Here is a 21,838-nt window from a genome sequence, read left to right as displayed (position 1 = left end):
GGCATCACTGACTCGATGGACGTGAGTCTGAGTGAACTCTGGGAGTTGGTGATGGACAGGGAGGCCTGGCGTGCTGCGATTCATGGGGTCACAAAGAGTCGGACATGACTGAGTGACTGAACTGAACTGAACTGAAACTCCCATGGGCAGAGGGGCCTGATGGGCTGCAGTCCATGGGGTCACTAAGAGTCGTACAAGACTGAACGACTTCACTTTCACTTTTCACTTTCATGAATTGGAAAAGGAAATGGCAACCCACTCCAGTGCTCTTGCCTGGAGAATCCCAGGGACAGGGGAGCCTGGTGGGCTGCCGTCTATGGGGTCACACAGGGTTGGACACAACTGAAGCGACTTAGCAGCAGCAGCAGCAGCAAAATCATGTACTCTATCCACTACTGGAAAATAAACACATGAACGCCTCAGCGGATTTTGATGACATACGTTTTCCATATTTCATGCACTTCACCAGCACTGAGAGTGAGCTTTTCTCTTCTCTCATTGATCAGCATATGTCAGCAGCCCAATCAGAGGGTCTTATTTTCAGGGACAGTGTGGAATCAAGAAATGGAATGTAAATTTGGCCTCCTAATTGCCATTTAAGAATAATCATGATAAAATCTGCAAACGACAAATTGAATGGCCTTGAAAGTTTTGTCTTCTCCTTCCCTTTTCTTTGTCTCTCTGCTCAAAGGGATGATTCATTTATGACAAATGCCATTCATAGGAAAGAATGTTATTTCCAATGCAGAACTTATTTTGTGTAAAGATTTAAACAAATGAAGAGATAAAGCTACTGCATGAGATATTTCATATATTAGGTATTAAAGAAAAAAGAACTTGTTTTGTGTAAAGATTTAAACAAATAAAGCAAAGTGATAAAGCTACAACATGAGATCTTTCATATATGAGTAAATTTGAAATAATTATGTGTACAAGTAGTCATTGCAAAAATAACATTCTTTGTCAGTATAACCAAAATATTATATAAGCGTAAAAAAGTTAAATAAGAAAGTTCTGTTTCATAGCCTGAATCTAATCAGCAATCTATTAATTGTTCAAGAACTCTAAAATCTTCAATGAGGTTTCTATGGCAGAATTTCAGTTATATATGCAAATAAATTATTGAAATTCCTCATTACCAGAAAAACAATTGTTCCTTAGTGAGGTTCCACATCCCCAAAGTGATTAAAATACCTGAACAGTGGAAAGCAGAACCCAGAAACAAATTTTTCGGGTTTTCTTTGTCAGTTTTATTTTGTTTAGAGTAATTCTGAAACCATCTGACTGTCGCTGAGGACTGGTGAGTTATACTGTTCCCCATGACTTTTGCTTTTCCTTTAACTGGACTTGCTTCCCACACTCAGTAAGCTGCTTGTCCCAGATATTTACAAGTCAAATATTCTCATTTCTACACAGGTCTGATTACAACAACTTCAAGGAAATTGGATCGAGAACAGCAGGCAGAACATTTTCTGGAGGTAAGCTCATAGAGGGAGCTGATATTCATTAAAACTCACTTTGCCTCAACTATTTTAACCTTCCACGTGAACTTGCATGTGTGTGAACAGTGAGTTGCAAAATGAAGCTATTTCTCTAGGGCTGATTGGTTCTGAAGCTGGAGATTTCTGGTGCCTTTCTGTGAATGCACTCTGGTGTGCCGAGAGTGGATGGTGGGACCTTTGCCCTTCCTGAAAAGCAAGCAGATGTGTTGACATCTCTGCCTTGACTTTGGGCCCTTTGTCAATAATCAGAAAAGAAAGCTCAGGAGTAGAGCCTTGTAAGCCATCGTGGCCTCGGAGGTGAAAAGACAGAGCGCACCGAAGTGCAGCAGTCAGTGTGAAGCACACCCTTTGTGAAGAACGGCACTGCCAGGCTCCTCATTTCTTTTCTTGGGAGAGACCGAGGAAGGGAAAGCTGGCTGATTCACAGCCAGAGAGGACTCTTTCTGAAACCATAAAATGTGCTCCTATAATTCATTAAGACAGAAGCAGCAATATAAACTGTAAGAGCATTATTTCTGGAGAAAAAAACACAAAAACATAAGGCAAGGGATGAGAAAATAGATATGAAAGAGTCTTTTGGAACATTCTTTCCATACATATCAAGTTTCTTTATTGAGAAGCCTGAAGCCTGGGTACTATGTATGATGCTGTGATTTAAGTGTGACAGTCTTGATACTGAGCGGATGACGGTGCTTAGAAGGTAGAGTTCTGTTATATTGTGTCTTTGCTGCTAAAATGATCTGTCAGTCCCAGGAACCACTCACTGGAATCCACCATCCTGTATACACACACACACACACACACACACACACCCCTCACATCTCTCCTGATAGTCTCCTTTAGGTCAGTTCTCCAGTAACAATTTATTTAAAGAACACTGGACTAGGAATCAGTGCCTTCGGTCCTAGGACTTCCCTGCTATGATTAGCTTGGAGCCTTAGAAGCCATTCAGCTGCCCTGGACCTCAGTTTCCCCTACTGTGAAATGTGGCAAGTAACTGCTACTCCATATACCTCAAAGGATCGTTATTAGGATCGAACCTGACCTTTTATATCAAAGTATTTTTAAAACTCTTACAGCATTACACCTAATAAAAGATTATTATTATTATGCAGCGCTATGATAACCCTTTTAAAACATTGCTATCATCACATAAAGATAAAAGACTCCAGGCTGCCAAAAAATAATTATTGTAATTCTTTTTTCAAAATCATCCTAATGGGCTCCAGTACATACCTGGTCCAGAAATAGAATAGGTTTGCCAGAATAATAGCCTTTATATTATATTCATGGCCTTCTTTCCTCTGCAGCAGAGGCCAGGCCTCCTGGAGGGGCTGGGTTCTCAGATAGTTGAACCTATTACTTCCCAGCAGGGAAGAGGGACGGTGTCTCATTAGCTGGGAAATCTGCTGAGATCACTTACTGCCTTGTCCCCGGAAAGGCAGTGTCCTGGGGGTGTGTGGGGTGGTGCAGAGTGTGACTCTAGGGAAAAGAGGCAAAAGTGTTTTCCAGGCATTCGAATTCACTCCCAAAGGGATCCTTAACAGTTCCCCATCCTTTACAGATTTACATGAATACCAACCCAACACTTTGGGCTTTTGGACTAACAGGTTAAAATTGTTGTGGTTTTCATTATTATCATATGGTGTCACAATGCCCGACCTTTCCTAAAGATTCAGCTTCATCTGCACACTCCAGGACAGACAGAGCTCCAGGGCAGAAGGAGCCAGAGGCAGCAGCACTGCGCTTAGCCGTTTCTCCAGGGCTGAGCTGCGTACCAGGGATACAGACTGTGTGGTGAGGATGGGCAAGCAGGCAGCCGATGAGCGAATGCTGTCACTGCAGACACAAGCTCTCTGGGCCGCTCAAAGAAGGCTCCATAGCAGTGCCTGTAAAAGAGGAGCAGGTAGGCAACATGCAGTGGAGCGATTGGGAGGGCCTCTTTGAGGAGGTGACGTTTGGTGACAGGAAGCCAAGCTTCTGTTGGAGACACAGAACCAAGCCAGTGTGACTGAGGGTGTCAAGTTAGAAGGCTGTAGAGGTGGTAGGAAAGCAAGCTGGAAAACGCAAATAGGGCTGCGGTAAGGATTCTGAACTTTATCCCAAGTTCGGTGGCAAGCCATGAAGCAGGGAGAGGGGTGGGGCGTGATAGGGTTGGCAGAGGGAGAGACTGCGAGTCAGACAGGGGCTGGGCCAGGGCCTTCATAGCTGGCAGACTGGGCAAGGGGGTTGTCTCAGAAGGACCCGGGTGAGAGATGATGGGGACTTGGATGAAGGTCTCATACAAATCCCGTCATGGTTCTAGCCAACTAAGAGCATATGGCTTTTCTGAGTTTCCTGGGGTAGAATTTGAATACCTGCAGGTCATCAGGCTTACGCTAATTTGTCCTCCAGCTCTGCCCACTTACCAGTATTCCCCATCAGAGGTGCTCTTCAGTAAACGCTCTTCCAGAGGTTTTGGGTACCTGTTTGAGTACCTGTCTCCCTCTCTCTGTCTCTCTCTCTTCTTTCTCTCTCTCTCTCTCTCTTTTGCACATAACACTCTTCCTTTCACTTCCTAAATTATAAAATTCTTACATTGTTTTTTTCTGTATAATATTTCTGCGACCATTTGAATGTCATTTCTTCCCTTGTTCTGATTGGGTCATGGAAACAATATTGCTTTAACTCAGCCCCGCAAGAAAAATGAATAAAATAATATCATTCAGAGTGCAGAAGAGAGTTCTCTGCTGTACACAAATTTTTGTAACTGCCAATACATTGTGTGAGTTTTAAGTCTGACCTGTGGGTAATTAACCTCCTAGAAGGCCTTTAATTGCCAAGATAACCCTATGCTCCTCTTTAAACTCATGTTAACCTTGTGGCTCTATTTCATCTTTTTCCTCTCCAATCAAGTAAATTGGACTCTTCTTGAAAGGCTCTGTTTAGAAGCTGACTTGGGAGATACACTTCTGAATAGGTAACCAGGAGGGCATTAATGATTTGTTTATAGTGTGCTGGCCCTATTATGGAAGGCACTTTAATTGCATACTGCTGGTACTATGCCTGTACTTTAATTTCGGATATTTAGCTTGACTGTGTATACACTGTAGGGCTTCCCAGGTGGCGCTAGTGATAAAGAACCTGCCTGTCAATGCAAGAGACTCAGGTTCAATCCCAGGGTCTGAAAGATCCCCTGGAGAAGGAAATGGCAACCCACACCAGTATTCTTACCTGGAGAATCCCATGGACAGAGGAGCCTGGCAGGCTATAGTTGTCCACAAAGAGCTGGACATGACTGAAGCAACTTAACATGCATACACACACACTGTAAGGGTTTTGGAGTTTATAGAACATTTGCCTTAAATCTGAGACTATAAGAAGGAATTGTCATTATCCTAATCAAAGGGACTTGCTAAAGAAACAAGAGCAGCAAAGGACTGTAGAAAAATTCACAAGTACAGCTTAAACTACTCTAGTGAGTTCTAAGTTTTACCTCTTGCCTAATCAAGAAATATGTGAAAATCTTGGTGTGATATTTTCTCCCTACTATGAAATGCAAAAATCTGGAATTTTCAGCTCATTTATTCAAAGTCATATACATCCCTCGATAGCCAGTTATGACTGCAGTGGAGGTAGAAGGCTAATTTCAGCAAATAGATGCACAAAGTTGAAAATGATGCATAAACTAAACTGTGAATTAACGTTTTACCTTAATGGCTATGACTTTAGCCTTGATTACCTCGTTATCAAAAAGGCAGCTGTGAAATAAAGAAACACATTAATTCTTTCTTATAATTACTTGTATAGATTTTTTTCTTCACCTACCATATTTAATCTCTTTATAGCATGAAACTTGATTTATCAAGATAGAGAATGGAAGTGGTGTGGAAAAGCATGGGTGATCCATTCAGCCAGTCCTGAGATTATTGTGGAGACTGCTCACAGAGTCTAGACAGGCTATCACACTCTCTGAATCCCCTTTCCTTCATCTGTTAAGTGGGAATGATGGTTTTTACCATCAGTTCAGTTCAGTTCAGTCACTCAGTCATTTCCGACTCTTTGTGACCCCAAGGACTGCAGCACGCCATGCTTCCCTGTCCATCACCAACTCCCAGAGCTTACTGAACTCATGTCCATTGAGTCGGTGATGCCATCCAGCCACCTCATCCTCTGTCGTCCCCTTCTCCTCCCGCCTTCAATCTTTCCCAGCCTCAGGCCTTTTCTGATGAGTCAGCTCTTTGCATCAGGTGGCCAAAGTATTGGAGCTTCCACTTAAGCATCAGTCCTTCCAATGAATATTCAGGACTGAATTCCTTTAGGATGGACTGGTTGGATCTCCTTGCAGTCCAAGGGACTGTCAAGAGTCTTCAACATCACAATACGAAAGCACCAATTCTTTGGTGCTCAGCCTTCTTTATGGTCCAACTCTCACATCCATACATGACTACTGGAAAAACCAGAGTTTTGACAAGATGAACCTTTGTCAGCAAAGTGATGTCTGCTTTTTAATATGCTGTCTAGGTTTGTCATAGCTTTTCTTCCTATTAAAAAAGCAAGCATTTTTTTATTTCATGGCTGCAGTCATCATCCACAGTGATTTTAGAGCCCCCCAAAATAAAGTCTGTCACTGTTTCCATTGTTTCCCCATCTATTTGCTATGAAATGATGGGAGACCAGATGCCATGATCTTCGTTTTCTTAATATTGAGTTTTAAGGCAGCTTTTTCACTCTCCTCTTTCACCTTCATCAAGAGACTCTTTAGTTCCTCTTCGCTTTCTACCATAAGGTGGTGTCATCTGCATATCTGAGATTATTGGTATTTCTCCCGGCAATCTTGATTCCAGCTTGTGCTTCATCCAGTCTGGCATTTCGCGTGATGTACTCTGCATATAAGTTAAATAAGCAGGGTAACAATATACAGCCTTGATATACTCCTTTTCCAATTTGGGACCACTCCATTGTTCCATGTCCGGTTCTAACTGTTCCTTCTTGACCTGCATACAGATTTCTCAGGAGGCAGGTCAGGTGGTCTGGTATTCCCATCTCCTGAAGAATTTTCCAGTTTGTCATGATCCACACAGTCAAAGGCTTTAGCATAGTCAATAAAGCAGAAGTAGATGTTATTCTGAAATTCTCTTGCCTTTTCGATGATCCAGCGGATGTTGGCAATTTGATCTCTGGCTCCTCTGCCTTTTCTAAAACCAGCCTGAACATCTGTAAGTTCTCGGTTTCTAACATAGGGTTGGTGTAAAGAGCATATGAAGTTGCATCACCGACTCAATGGACATGAGTTTGAGCAAACTCTGGGAGTAGGTGATGGACTGGGAAGCCTAGCATGCTGCAGTCCATCGGGTCGCAAAGAGTCAGACATGACTGAATGACTAAACAGCCAAGTTCATCCTGCTCCCTCCATGATAGGGCAAAGAATCAAGGGATAACATGTGGTTGGGGCAAGGAATAGTGACTTTATTTGGAAAGCCAGCAGAGATAAGAGGATGGTAGACTAGTATCCCAAAGATACATTTAGAATTCGGTTTTCTTTTGTACTGTAAGGGGTGGGGGTATGGTTGGTTGCTGGTTGCTGCAAACCTGGTTTCAGAATCCTTAGTTTTTGTAGCTGTCCACGTAGGTCAGGTCACAAGTTCCTGTAATCTTCCAACAGGACAAATGTTATTCTCTGTTCTGAAAATTTATCTCTATGTGAATGGGAAAGTGTTATACTCTTAAAGGTCAGAGCCTTTGGAATGGGCTGTCCTATCTATTTCAAACCGTAGGCAACATTCTTAACTTATAGCAAGAGCAATGGAATGCAAAGGATAAAGTAAAAGAAACAGCTCTCATATGGAGTCAGATTTGTTCTTCCAGATTGCAGAATGACAAATGAAAGGTACCAAAGATGATGTCTCTTAGATAGTATATTCCAGGAACAGTGGAATATGGGGGTCGGCGCCCGTTGACTGTCTTATTTGTCTTTCTGTTCAGAGCATCTAGTTCAGTCCCTGAGAACCATGAGACTCCCAATAAAGGGTGTGTGAATGAATGATTACTCTAAGACACCGTTATTTTCCCTCTCCATGAGATTGCAGAGGTGGGTACCAGCACCGGGGAGAGTGCGTAGGCTTGCAGACAGAAGGGACAGAGTATTCTGCCTCTCTCCATCTGCTTTGCCAAATTAAATTAACTCTGATCCTCCATTTTGTCATCTGTAAAATGTGTATACCAAGTTGCTTCAGTCATGTCCGACTCTGCAACCATATGGACTGTAGCCCACCAGGCTCCTCTGTCCATGGGATTCTCCAGACAAGAATGCTGGAGTGGGTTGCCATGCCTTCCTCCAGGGGATCTTCCCAACCTAGGGATCTAAGCTGGGTTTCCTGAATCGCAGGCATATTGTTTACCATTTGAGCCCCCAGGAAAGCCCATAAAATGGGGACACAATTTAAAAAATAACTTTTGGCTGCTTTGGAGCTTTGGTGCTGTGTGCAGGCTTTATCTAGTTACGGCGAGTGGAGGCTAATTTCTAGTTGTGGAGGATGGGCTGCTCATCGCGGTGACTTCTCTTGTTGAGGAGCACAGTCTCTACAGAGCATGGGCTTCAGTAGTCATGGTGCACAGGTTCAGTTGCTCCATAGCGTGTGGAATCTTCCCAGACCGGGGATCAGACCAGTGTCCCGTGCGTGGGTAGGCAGATTCCGAACCACTGGACCACCAGGGAAGCCGGTGCACAGGCACTTCAAACCACTGTTCGCCCCTCCCTCTTCCCTTGCCTGCTCTCCTTGTCCTCAGTAAAGGCTTTGTCAGTTCCCTGTCTTCTTTTTAGTACTGGTTGCAGTATTGGAATAGCTTATAGCAGTTGATTATTCTTAAAAGATATATCTATTTAAAGAATCCTATTGTCCCGGCCTAATTATGTGTGAATCTTTATCTCAATTGCTTAAAGAGTGTGACTTTGCCTCTCTTTTGATCTTGAAATGTTCCTCTGTTCAGGGGTGGATGGCTCTGATAAAAGTCTCCGGAAGAGCACAGAGATAGTATTTTATTTGCAAATGAAAAAGATGACAAGGCCCAGTAACCAGTATAAAGACAGAGAGTGAGAAATTGCATTGTCTGTGTGGGTATATCTGGAAGAAGCTAAGAGTAGGTGGTGAGATTTTATAGTGCAGATGGTATAAATAACAGAACACATTACGGAGGAATATGCTAGATCTATAGGAATGTAAATTATTTAGTATCTGTCTCTTTAGCATACTCATCCATCGTCCTTGGTACACTGAATCTCCTGTGACTATTTTTTCTTCCTGTCTGAAATTCTCATCCTTTTTTATAGTTGTATTTTCTGAGGGGAAAAAAAATATTGCTCTTCCGTAAGTTTTTATAACATTTCCTCTTGCCTTGGGATGCAAATTGATTTCTTTAGTGAGTGTACATCCTTAGTGGTTTCTTTGGTAAGCAGCTGCTTTTGAGATGACGGTAATTTCTGGTGGTGAAGAGTTGCAGGTCTATTTCAACCCGTTAAGCCTTCCATATTTTGATAACTTAACTCCTAGTGAAATAGCCGTTTGTCTCATTAGGCTCTTTGCCACCCTCAAAAAACTTTGCAGGAAGTACCTGTAGGCCATCAAAAAAGCTGTGTGTCTGTGCGCACAGATAGCGCCTACAGCAGGCATGGGCCTCTAAAGGAGAGTTGGTTGTGACTTTTGTTTTCCAGAACTCCCAAAAGAGCCCTAGAACCCTCTCTTCCTGTTCTTTACTTCTAGAACTGTGCCTTCACTAGTCTTCGTTGTTCTTTGTATTTATCAACTTCCGTGAAGTTAATGGAAACTCAATTCCGTGTTTTCTTCCTTTCTTAAATGCTTATTCTGAGCCTGGTATTGGGCTAGCACCAAGGTCCTGTTACTGGAGTTAGCCTGTTTTTCCCACTGGATGCTTGTTTCTTTGCCTTTCACACTGATCTCTGTTAGAGATTACGCTGCCAATCATGAACTACTACAGTTAGCTTCTGTCTTGGAGTTGAAGGGCTGTGTTTCATTCATGTCATCCCAACTGCTTCCCTCCTGTTTAGAAACTGAGATGCAGAAACTGAGACCTGGAAAAGAGGAGAGAGATCCAAGGTCACACAGTCACTTCGTAGTGATGTCCAGCATAGGTCTTCCGCACTCTACAGGACATATACAGCCCTGCACATCCATCAGTGTGTTAAAGTGTGGCAAATCAAATCATCTTTCCCCTACTCTCATTTTATAACAGATTTACCCAACAGTCAGCTCAGTGTCCCCCTCAAGGATCAGGGTACAGATGTAGGGGAAGAGGAGGTTTTCTATTCTACTCTTTGGTCATCTTTTCACCAGCCCCTCTGCTGTTTGCTCCTCAGAGTGGCAGGCCCCGTGTTGGACAGGCCTCACTCTGTCACTGGCCCTGCCCCCAGCTCCAGGACAGAGTCCATCTGAGAGGATGCTGTGCCCCTGTGGCGAGTGTTGCCTGGACTCTAGCTGAAGGGTGACTGTACGCCGACTGTTTCGGACCTAATTGTAACCCCTTACAATTCTTATGTTGGGGGCTTCCCTGGTGGTCCAGTGGTTGAGACTCCATGCTTCCAAAGCAGGGGACTCCAGTTCGATCCCTGGTCAGGGAACTAAGATCCCACTTGCCACACAATGTGGCCAAAGGATAAAAATGAATAAATAAATGTTAAGAAGGTGTGAAGGAGAGAGCCAAAAGAAGAACTTAAAAAAAAAAAATTCGTATGCTGAGGCTTGAATCCCCACTACCTCAGAACAAGACTATTTGGAGTCTTTAAAGAAGTAATTATATTGAAGTGAGGCCTTTAGGGTAAGCCCTAATCCAGTGTGACAGATGTCTTTACAAGAAGAGGACATTTGGACACAGACACATCCACAGGGAAGACCATGGGAAGACAGAAAATGACCAGCTGCAAGCCAAGGAGAGAGGCCTCAGGAGGAGCCAATCTGCTGACTCCTTCCCCGCATACTCCAGAAACCGAGTGCCCCTAGAACTGAGCTCCTCTGCTGAGGTTACAATCGACCTCTCTATCCAAATCTTCATCTCCTCTCTTTTCCTGAACCTGTTCCCCACAACACTGAGGAGTATCAAAGAAAATATGGCATTGAAACTATATACAAGCCCCTGTGCACTTTTTCAAAAGTCATTTTTATTTATTTATCACTTGTTTGATTTTGGCTGGGCTGGGTTTTCATTGCTGGACGTGGACTTTCTCTAGTTGCGGAAAGTGGGCATCTCACCGTGGCGGCTGCTTCTGTTGCAGAGCACAGGCTGTAGGGTGTGAGGCCTTTAAGGGTAAGCAGGCTCTAAGGCACGGGCTCAGTACTTGTGGGCACACGGGCTCAGTACCTGTGGGTACAGGGGCTTAGTTGCCCCACGGCATGTGGGATCTTCCCGGACCAGGGATCAACCCATGTTCCCTGTGCTGGCAGGTGGATTCTTAACCACTGGACTATCAGGGAAGCCCCACTGTATTCTTTCAAAGGAAAAGGCTTTTGCCTTAGTCTCCTAGGCCTCCCTTGGGTCTCCAAAGACTGATTCAATAGTCAATGATTAGGAAATGTGAAGATGCACAATAGAAACAGAGATGGTTGATGATGCTTGAAACTTCACCTTGATGCCAGCCAATCTGAGGACTGTGCACCAGCTGCCTTTAAAGTCTCTTCCCTGAAATCCATCAAAGATTTCCATGTCTTCTGAGCATGAGCTGCCCGTTCTCCTTGCTGGGTGCCCTGCAGTAAAGGCTGTACTTTCTTTCAATGCCACCCCGTGTGTCAGTAGATTGGCTTTACTGTGCAATGATGAGCAGACCCAAGGCTGCTTTGGTAACACTCCTAGCCCCCAGAACTGTGAGAAAATAAATTTCTGTTGTTTAAGACACCCAGCCTGTAGTCCTTTGTACTGGCAGCCCTCGTAACTAATACAGCAGCCAGCCTTCACTCACGTTGCGTTTCTCCCCCACCCGCTTCTCTTCTCACACCACCACCTCACAAGGCTGTGTACATGCATCAGATACCAAGGGACCAGGGCAACTATGCTTACGGCCTAGAAGGCTAAAGCTTCTGTCTAAATATGAGTATCTCCATACTCCTTGCTCCATAGTACAAGGGAGGGATACCCCCGAGTTACAATTCTTCACTGAAGGCTCTTCCTGCTTCCCTAGGCTGAAGCACATGCCTTTCTGACTGCCTGATTCTTCCACTCTCCTCAGGAAGGATTTCCAGTCCATCTTTCCCAGAAATCTTATCCCTTTACCCACAGGAATTATTCTCGTTCAGAAACAAACCCTTCCTTATCAGCTGTGTTGCAGTTTAGTTCCCAAGTCATGTCTGACTCTTTTGCAACCCCATGGACTATAGCCCACCAGGCTCCTCTGTCCATGGGATTTCCCAGGCAAGAATACTGGAGTGGGTGGCCATTTCCTACTCCAGAGAATCTTTCCAACCCAGGGATTGAACCCAAGTCTCCTGTGTTCCAGATGGATTCTTTACCACTGAGCCACCTGAGGAGCCCGTTGCGCATCAGTAGCTTTTCCTAAATTGCTGTCATTCCTATGTCTTAAGCAGGGCCCCAGCAGGCCAGGCAGGGGTGGCCTTGGGCTCCAGCCCAGTTAAAAAGGAGTGTTAGTGGTGGTGGTGTACGTGTCTGTGTATGCACACACGTGTGCATGAGGTAAGAGCAAGACTGATGTTCCGGTTCCTGCAGAGAAGTCCAGCTTCCTGTGGCTGCTTAAGAACCATCTTTTATGAAACACAACCCCCCCCCCCCAGCAATGTGAATTGCTGATGGACTGCTGTATTTTCCCAATTGACCAAAGAGTAAATAATGAATCAGACACACAAGCATATTTTTCAAAGCAAATATTAATTGTAAGATAGTTTGTTCAAAACAGAGTTTCCAAGATGTTCACAGGGCTGGGAAGGTAATTCAGAGGAGCGGTATTGTGAGCTGGTGGGGATGGAAGGGGGACTACGGTGGGTCTTACGTGCCCCCGACGCTCAGTCAGTGGCAGCTGTGGGAGCAGGCCATTTCATCAGAAAGTCTTATTTTTAACAAAATCAAATTTACAGGCCAAATCTCCCCATATTAAATTTGACACCTCCATTTTTTAATACTCTGTAAGCCAATGAGCCCCTGTTTGGCAACATTTGATATAAAAAAGATTTCTTTCCTTACTTGCCTCATAATATGTAATCCTCTCACAAAGGAAGTAATTCACATGGAGTGTAGACTGCAATTAATCTCTAGTCATCTCTTCACCTCACATTTTTTCACAATGTGCCCCTTTGGACCCATAAAAAAAAAAAAAAAAAAGAAATGAGCTCAGGGCTGAGTTTTAAGAGAGCCTGTTGAGGTTGAAAAGGATAGCATGTAAGCAGTTGGGTTGGCAGCCCACCCCAGTATGCTTGCCTGGAGTGTCCCCTGGACAGGGGAGCCTGGCGGACCACAGTTCACGGGGTTGCAAAGAGTCGGACACGACTGAAGTGACCTAGCACACACACACACATGCGCAGACCTGGTTGGGATCTTGGCTGAGAGTGTTCTTCTCACTTGGCCTCCGTCTGAACTGAGGGCGGGAGGGCTGCCGTGGGTCCTTGAATGGACCCACATGACGCTTGGGCGTCACGTCTGCCGTGTCCCCCGTCAGCTCTCTGTCTCTCAGCCTTGTTCCTCTGAGCCCCTGGTCAGCCTCCAACTTCATGATCGGAAGACGAACATGTACATACGCTCGGAGAGTTGTCTGAAAGCACTCTTTGATTCCATAAATTGTTCTTATTGTTTCATCACTAAGTCATGTCTGACTCTCTGTGATCTGATAGACTGTAGCCCACCAGGCTTCCAAGGCAAGAATACTGGAGTGGGTGGCCATTTCCTACCCTAGAGGATCTTCCTGACCCAGGGATCAAACTTGAGTCTCTTGCGTTGGCAGGCAGATTCTTTACTGCTAGGCCACAAGGGAAGCCTCGATTCCATAAATAACAACCTCTAATTTACCTGTTTGCGAAATGTTGCATTTATGTCCTCTTAAATCTGAACACTGATTAGTAGAGCCACAGTGAATGAGACCTGTCCCCTCGTACCTGGGGAGCCCTTCCGGCCAGTGGCTCTGGAGATGAGGGGGCTTCTGCGCTCCGCTCTGTGCTCTGCGGGCAGCTGATGGCTCCAGGAGGGTTACAGCTTGTTGAGCCAGCACTCGGGTTTCAGGGAGCTGAGAGTCTGCCTTTGTTTCTCCATGGAGTGATGTGCTGCTGCTTCCTTCAAGCCTCCGGGGCAAGCCTGTGCTGGGGGTCCTGTCGGCGGGTGCCAGCTCTCACCCCACAAGGCTGGCATCACACAAATGGCTTCTCCCTTTTCAGAGAAGAGGTTCAGATCTCCCTGCACGGCTCTGAACAATCAGGAGAGCTCCCAACTGTACGGCCTGGCAGCCCAGACTGGCTTCTTCATAGTGCAGAAATGGTAAATTGACCCTCTGCCCTTGGCTTTCCCAGTTAATTTTTCCTCTTCTCCCACTGTGCTGCTTTTCTAATTCATTTGTGCAACACACTCGGTGAGCTACAGAATGATCCATGTAGTCTGATTTCATCGGGGCCCTTCAGAAACCATCCACACTTGTACCTAACACCATGTATGACCCAGTTGAGCACTGTAAGTCTGTCTGTGAGAAAATGAAAAATAGAATGGCAACAGGTTCAGAACTTGAGATTTTAACTCAAGTACCTCTATGAATAAAAAGGAAAACTACTTTGGCTTGCCTTCTGCATGCTGCAGAGAGCTTTATTCAAATGAGCTATTGTTTCAGGACCTTTCAAGTGACTCACTTTTATGGCAGATCAGGGGCTACCAGCCTCATCTATTTTGCAGCAGGACTGGCTTAGTAAGATGCTGAGAGGGTTGTCAGCAGGGCACAGATGACTGTAAGGAAGAGAAGTCAGGAGAGTCTCAGGTTTCAGAGCCAAGGAAAATAGGTCTGTGTGTCCGGGCAAATACCGTTCCTTTAAAATTGAGAACACCTGTAATAACTTTCATTGTTTCACATTTTGGAAATGTATTTTAGATAATTATTTAATCTTATTTACTGAGAAATAAACACATCCACATGTATGGATGTGAGAGTTGGATCATAAAGAAAGCTGAGCGCCGAAGTATTGATGCTTTTGAACTGTGGTGTTGGAGAAGACTCTTGAGAGTCCCTTGGACTGCAAGAAGATCCAACCAGTCCATCCTAAAGAAATCAGTCCTGAATGTTCATTGGAAGGACTGATGTTGAAGCTGAAACTCCAATACTTTGGCCACCTGATGCAAAGAGCTGACTCATTTAAGACCCTGATGCTGGGAAAGATTGCAGGTTGGGGGAGAAGGGGACGACCGAGGATGAGATGGCTGGATGGCATCACCGACTCAATGGACATGGGTTTGGGTGGACTCCGGGAGTTGGTGATGGACAGGGAGGCCTGGCGTGCTGCAGTCCACAGGGTTGCAAATAGTCAGACACAACTGAGCAACTGAACTGGAACTGGAATCATGTGAAACAAATTTAGACAGAGGTAGTTAAAGCATAGCATTTGGAAGCAGACAAGCTTAGGCACTCACTAGCTGTATAACCTTTCTTAGTCTACCTAGTCTGAGTTTCCTGTAAAATTGGGATAACAATAATTATATTCTCTTTTTCACAGGATTTTGTGAGGATTGGCCTGGTGCATATGCATGGTGCATATAAAGTGTTCGCCATATGATTAGAAGCTTAAAATTTTTCTCCTTTGACTGCTGAAGCTGTCTTTTTGTGGCAGAATTCAGAACAATGAGTGCATTATATTATGCACTGTATTTATAGTTTGGCCCATGGTTGTTGGATGTATTTGCTGTACTTTAACAAGATAGCATCTGTAAGTGTACCTAGATCCTGGCATATGGCATGCACTCAAAAGAGCACTAATTTCTTCCTTCCTTTTCTGAAGATGAGCCCAAAGTTTCAGAGATTTATCATCTTCCTTTTGCTAACATCCACCAAGTGGACTATGACCATCTAAGTTGCAGCAGCCCATTCTCCCAAGATAGGCAGAATAATGAGTCAACCATGGATCTGGCCTGGTTATGAAGAAGGTTCCGGGGCTCTGATGGAGGATCTGTGGTCCCCCTGACTTTCTAAGTCAGAATCTGAGCTGGAGACAGAGGCATCCCGGCTCAAATGGTGGAGCTATACCTTTCCCAACAATTCAGGGACTCAATAATTATTCTTGAGACTAGCCTGGGACAGATGGCTAATTTCTCCATGTTAACCATCTCTAGGCCTATCCAATCTCATCACTAACTCCCAAGTTTTCTCCAGAATTATAACTACTTTAAGGCCTTAAATTATGTGTGGTTGTTAATGCAGTGTATTTAAGACTTAAACACATAATGGGATTTTTTTTTTTCTGTTTCATTCAGATGTCAGCACCTCAGTTGTGTGGAAATAGTAAACTAATTGTGAATAATCAAAAGATTCTCAGTGGATGGAGGTCATCCACAGCATAGCTAATACTCAGCGACAGATACCTTAACTCACAGTTCTTACGCTCAGTGGTTTCAAGCTCTGCCTGTCCTCAGGCAGTCTCAGATCTGTTAGCAAGCTGCAGGATGGGCCTCCCCCAGAGATTAAACAATGCCCGCTTCCCGGCCCTCTCTTTGGTGAAGGCCAGCGGTGGGATGGGGGCCAGAACTAAGGAGTGCTCCTCTTTATACTCCCATCACCTGGGACGACACCTGGGACATCATGGGCACACACTGAATGCTGGTTAAACTTTAGGTTTAGAGCTCCAGGTAATCCACAAACCAGACAATCCGTATTTCCCAGGCTGCTGTGATCTGTACTGCCAGAAATCCACAAAAAGTAGGGGCCTAAGCAAAAGGAGGGCATGACCCCTGTGATGCTGGCTGACCTTCAGAAAGGGGAGGCTTCACCCCAGTCAGTACAGGGGCCTCTTGCAAACCCCAGTGTATGTTTGGAGCCTAAAAGCAGTTCCTAAATCACGTTTCTCTCCCTGAAATCTGTCATCCTCAGGAGGTCATAAATACATAATTCAGAAGGAAGATTGTATATTTTTCATGAGGTACCCTGTTATAACTCTTGGCATGCCACTATACATTTTTAAAGATGCTGATAAATCTTCAAATTGGACATGGGGCTCAGTTCCATGCTAAGGTATACTTTGCTAATATGTAGTTGAGATAACTTGGGATACTATTTCAAATAAAATAGGAAAAGCTCATTTTTTAAAAAAATGTATAAGTACTCATTAATAGCCCTCTTAAGAAGCTTCACAAAGACATTTTTAAACTAAGAAATAAATGCCCATGGGTCAGGAGCCTCTGACCAATCAAACTCCATGTTCTAAAAAAGCAGAATGTCTTCCAACTTTTTCCATTTAGAGGGGACTTGATTTTCTCTTGTGTTGTTCTTAAATTGAGTATTTTATAAGCAACTTTGGGTATCACAAAGATACCAAATGCCTAAATTTTTTCTCTTTACATTGTGGGGGCATCCTCTTTGCCATTGTTAATAAATTTGGCTAAGTCTCACCTTTACATGGGGCTTCCCAGGTGGCGCTAATGGTAAAGAACCCACTTGCCAATGCAGGAGACAAAAGAGACACAGGTTCAGTCCCTGGGTCGGGAAGATCCCCTGGAGAGGGGCATGGCAACCCACTCCAGTATTCTTGCCTAGAGAATCCCATGGACAGAAGAGCCTGGCGGGCTACAGTTCATGGGTCACAAAGAGTCAGACACAACTGATGCGACTTAGCAAGCGCACACGCACCTTTACACGCTCCATCATTACTGTCCCAAGGCCCTGGACCCCTTCTCATCAGATGAGGAAGTCAGAAAGGCTGCAGTTAAATTTAAAACACATTATGACGTTGCCAGCAGGGGGACAGGGCTACGGCAGACAGACTTGTGTCTGGGAACTAGAGATGTGCTCTCAGCTAAGGAACACAGGGGGGTTTATTTAGCATTTTGACAATAGGAGACCTTGTTCTCTCTGTCAGTGGGAGCTGAACATGCTTGCTCCACTTCGGGATGAAGAATTACAAATCTCTCTGTGCAAGGCTATGACAGACCATGATATGTGCTTTGATACATGCATAAAACCGTTTACCCGTCTGCAGAAATGATGCTTCCAGGAGCAACTCATTTAAAAGTTCCTGTCATATCACAAGGACATCCATATGTAGGAAAGAGTGAAATCAATTTCTTATGATCTAAAGCGTGTATCTGTATACTTCAATGAAAGGGAGAAAATTCGGGTTTATTTTCAAAACTCTTCTTTTAGAAATTACTTAGTGCCTATGTTAAGCTTTTTTTTTTTTAAAAAAAATAGTTATTTCTAATTACAGAATAGGTAAAAACATGTAACTATGATGCACCAGAAACATATAATATTATATAATATGTATTTGTTGTTTTAAAAAACAGATAAAGCAAAAAAAAAGAAGAAAAATGTAATATTCATAATTTCCCAATGAAATGATGATTACTTTTTACATTTTGGAATATAAACTGTATGAAGTTTTATTTTGCATTTATGTGTATAAGCTCATAAATGACATATAATCCAGTTTATCAAAGAGATTGAAATCATACTATAGGTATAGTTTTGTAACCTCCTTTTTGCATTTATCAGTTTACTGTGGGAAATTTTTTACATTAAAACATTCAGATTCAATATGGGCCTTTTTGGGGGGTTGCATACATGACAATCTGTGTTAGGGTTTTTAATGATCTTAAGAAGTGGACCATCCATCACTTATTCTGGAAGACTGTAATGGGTATAGCCTAGACTCCCAGCTCTCCTATTCACACTTCTGTAGTGTTGGTTTGGTGCCTGCTTGAAAGCAGTCTCTTTCTTAACCTCCTTCCTGTAGATCGGATGAAAGCAAGACCCTGGACATGATCAAATATCACTTAACAGATTGTTTCAGGCACTTGACCAGACTGCATGCAAATACAAGCAAAACGAATTCCCTTGGATGGAGTTATGAAACCCTACCTTATAGCATTCACTTTTTGAAGGAAGAAGTATAAAATGTAAGAACATTTTTACATTAGTATCTCTAAAACACTTGAAAAAAAAAGAATACTGCATATTTATTCATGTTATTTGAAAAATTATATCAGAAACTTGAACATGTAACCTAAATAGGTAACATTAGACTTCTGAATATTTTACCCACAAATATGAACTATCCTCATCTCTTCTGCTATAGATTAATGTTCTCCTTTGTAACATTTTCTCAGTGAAAGCAAAATGGCATATCATCGGCAGCTTTTCACAAAAGTGCCAATAAATCCCACAGAATTACAAAATTTCAATGCTAAGTAGTACTTTAGATATCATCTGTTAGATGATGAGGGCTGCCTAGGTGGCTCAGTGGAAACGAACCTGCCTGCCAATGCAAGAGATGCAGATTCAATCACTGAGTGGGGAGGATCCCCTGGAGAAGGAAGTGACAACCCAATCCAGTATTCTTTCCTGGGAAATCCCACTGACGGAGGACAGGTGGGCTACAGTCCATGGGGTTGCAATAGAGTTGGACATGACTTAACAACTAAACAACTAGATGATTAGTTGTTTAACTCTCAAAGTAAAGATCTGGGTAAACATTTGCCAAATGTGCGCACGCAGGTGACATTCGCATTTGGCATGGCTATCTGCATTCTCTACTGGTGACAAATTGTGGTGTCAGAAGGGGGAAAGGATCCAAACCAAACCGTGTCTGAGGCTTGACATGTCATTTAGAGGGGGCATATGCCTTCCTGTGTTTCAAAACAAAATCCCATCGCAGGACACAAGGAGAACTAGTAGGAACAAGGGCAGCCCTGACTCCCTTACACATGTCATAGCAGCTCCAACTTGGCACTGGGAAGTAAAAGGGACTGTGGAAAGGCTGGTGTGCATGCCAAGAATAAGCCATCTTTGTACCCAGAGAGACTCCACTTTCAGACAACCTTGAAGTGTGGTTTCCAGTGAGGGAGGGCAGGAAAAATAATATGCTTCTATGAAATATCCCTTCTTAAGGTAAAAACGGAAAGGAATATGCCATTCATGAATATGTGTCTATTATGAGACCATAGTTTGGAGAAAGCAGTGGCCACCCACTCCAGTACTCTTGCCTGGCAAATCCCATGGATGGAGGAGCCTGGTGGGCTGCAGTCCATGGGGTCAGTAGGAGTCGGACACAACTGAGGGACTTCACTTTCACTTTTCACTTTCATGCATTGGACAAGGAAATAGCAACCCACTCCAATGTTCTTGCCTGGAGAATCCCAGGGACGGGGGAGCCTGGTGGGCTGCCATCTATGGGGTTGCACACAGTTGGATATGACTGAAGCGACTTAGCAGCAGCAGCAGCATGAGACTGTAGATTACAAAGTCTTTAATGACAATTTCTATTTTCCTCTTGGCACTAAGTTTATACTTACTAGACTCCAAGTAAGTATGGGCTGAATTGGATTGAAAAAAAAAAATTGTTTTCCCCCTCCTCTTTATTGTGGTTAGACAGAGGAAGGAAGGAATCCCAACTCAGTCAGTTCTTATCCAGAAGGAACTTGAGTTGCATAGGCCAGTGCCCACATATTTCCAATGACATAAATATGTGACTCTACTCATTTTACAAATGACAAGGCCAGTCCAGAAACCATAGAAGGAAGCGCCATCTCTGAGGTTACCTGTTGGTAAGACAAATGTATCTGAATCTTGTTTCCCTATAGTTCAACTTCATGTTGTCCACATTAGGGTTACTTAGATTTTGGGCTCCAAAATGACTGCAGACAGTGACTGCAGCCATGAAATTAAAAGACACTTGCTCCTTGGAAGAAAAGCTATGACAAACCTAGACAGCATATTAAAAAGCAGAGACATCACTTTGCCAACAAAAGTTGGAATAGTCAAAGTTACGGTTTTTCTAGTAGTCATGTACTAATGTGAGAGTTGAACCATAAAAAAGGCTGACTGCGGAAGAATTAATGCTTTTGAATTGTGGTGATGAAGAATAACTCCTGAGAGTCCCTTGGACAGCAAGGAGATCAAACCAGTTAATCCTAAAGGAAATCAACCCTGAATATTTATTGGAACAGCTGAAGCTGAAATCCAGTACTTTGGCCACCTGATGTGAAGAGCCAACTCATTGGACAAGGCCCTGATGCTGGAAAAGATTGAAGGCAGGAGAAGGGGACAACAGAGGATGAGATGGTTGGATCACATCAGTGACTCGGTGGACATGAGTTTGAGCAAATTCTGGGAGATGGTGAAGGACAGGGAAGCCTGGCATGCTGCAGTTCATGGGATCTCAAAGAGTTGGACATGACTTAATGACTGAACAACAACAATCCCCAGGACAAGATGGACAGGACTCCGTGTTTGTTAATAACTGGAGATACTAATTCCAAAGGCCAGACCTAGCCTACAAGGTTGAAACTAACACTGACCCATTTACATGAGACATTACTCACTTCTTAGCATAGGGGTTCAGGTGTAGGCCTGACAGCAGATGAAGGAGACAAGTTTGTGGAAAGGACAGCTGCTGAAAGTGGTAAGCAGGCCCAGACGTGGCTCCTATGAGCAGGAATGACGGAGAACCACTGAGCAGAGAGCTGCCCTTGACTGCCAAGGTTTGGAGCAAGAGTTCAAAACCGTAAAGAATCATAAGCAAAGAAAAGCATTGTTCCCGCTGCTTTTCTGTTCTCTCCTTGACTGTCATAGATTTCAATGGCATCCAAATTTTCCATTATTTTAGCTACCAACTTGAGAAATTACATTATAGTTACTTTCAAAGTTGTCAGAACATTAAACTCAACAATGACAGTTTATAACCCATTTTCTCTAAAGTGCTTAATTTTTTTTTCTTCTAACCCTGATGGACTGGCATTTAAATAAAGAAAGTTAGGTTTCTGAAATTCAATTAGTTTCTGTGTATGCAGAGTTATTCTTGTAGCTCATCCACATGCATATTGCTTCGTGCACATACATATTGAGTATACTGTACTTGAACTTTGTGTCTAGATTTGTTTTAAAAAAATAGGATATTTGCTTCATGCTTCAACTGTGAGTATTTTCACTCATTAATTTTTAAATTCTTTTCACATTCAAATGCATGCATCTTTTCAGAAAATTGAAGGCTAGTTAGAAAGAGCAATATTGTTAATTTTGAAAACTCCTATTTCCCCTGTTGAATGAAAAACACAATGGTATGTATATCATATTTTACAATTGATTTATTTAAGATTTCCCAGAAAACTTCACTCATAATTACCAGTTGCAAAGGAATGAAGTTCTTCAGTTAAATGCCTGCAGCATT

At 43.4% G+C, this 21,838-nt stretch overlaps 1 protein-coding gene across 1 annotated transcript in view; it reads left to right on the top strand.

The window, feature by feature from the left end:
- The window catches only part of FAT3 (FAT atypical cadherin 3), a 688,930-nt gene that overhangs the window by 438,266 nt on the left and 228,826 nt on the right, over window positions 1–21,838 (top strand). Inside the window, exon 4 of the mRNA XM_044943370.2 lies at window positions 1,417–1,478. Within this exon, the coding sequence (XP_044799305.2) occupies window positions 1,417–1,478 (62 nt within the window). The remainder of the gene's footprint in view (window positions 1–1,416; window positions 1,479–21,838) is intronic.

Source organism: Bubalus bubalis, chromosome 5, assembly GCF_019923935.1.
Source record: "Bubalus bubalis isolate 160015118507 breed Murrah chromosome 5, NDDB_SH_1, whole genome shotgun sequence".
Classification (NCBI taxonomy): domain Eukaryota; kingdom Metazoa; phylum Chordata; class Mammalia; order Artiodactyla; family Bovidae; genus Bubalus; species Bubalus bubalis.
Note: the sequence above shows the minus strand (reverse complement) of the source record. Positions and strands in the feature narration are given on the sequence as shown.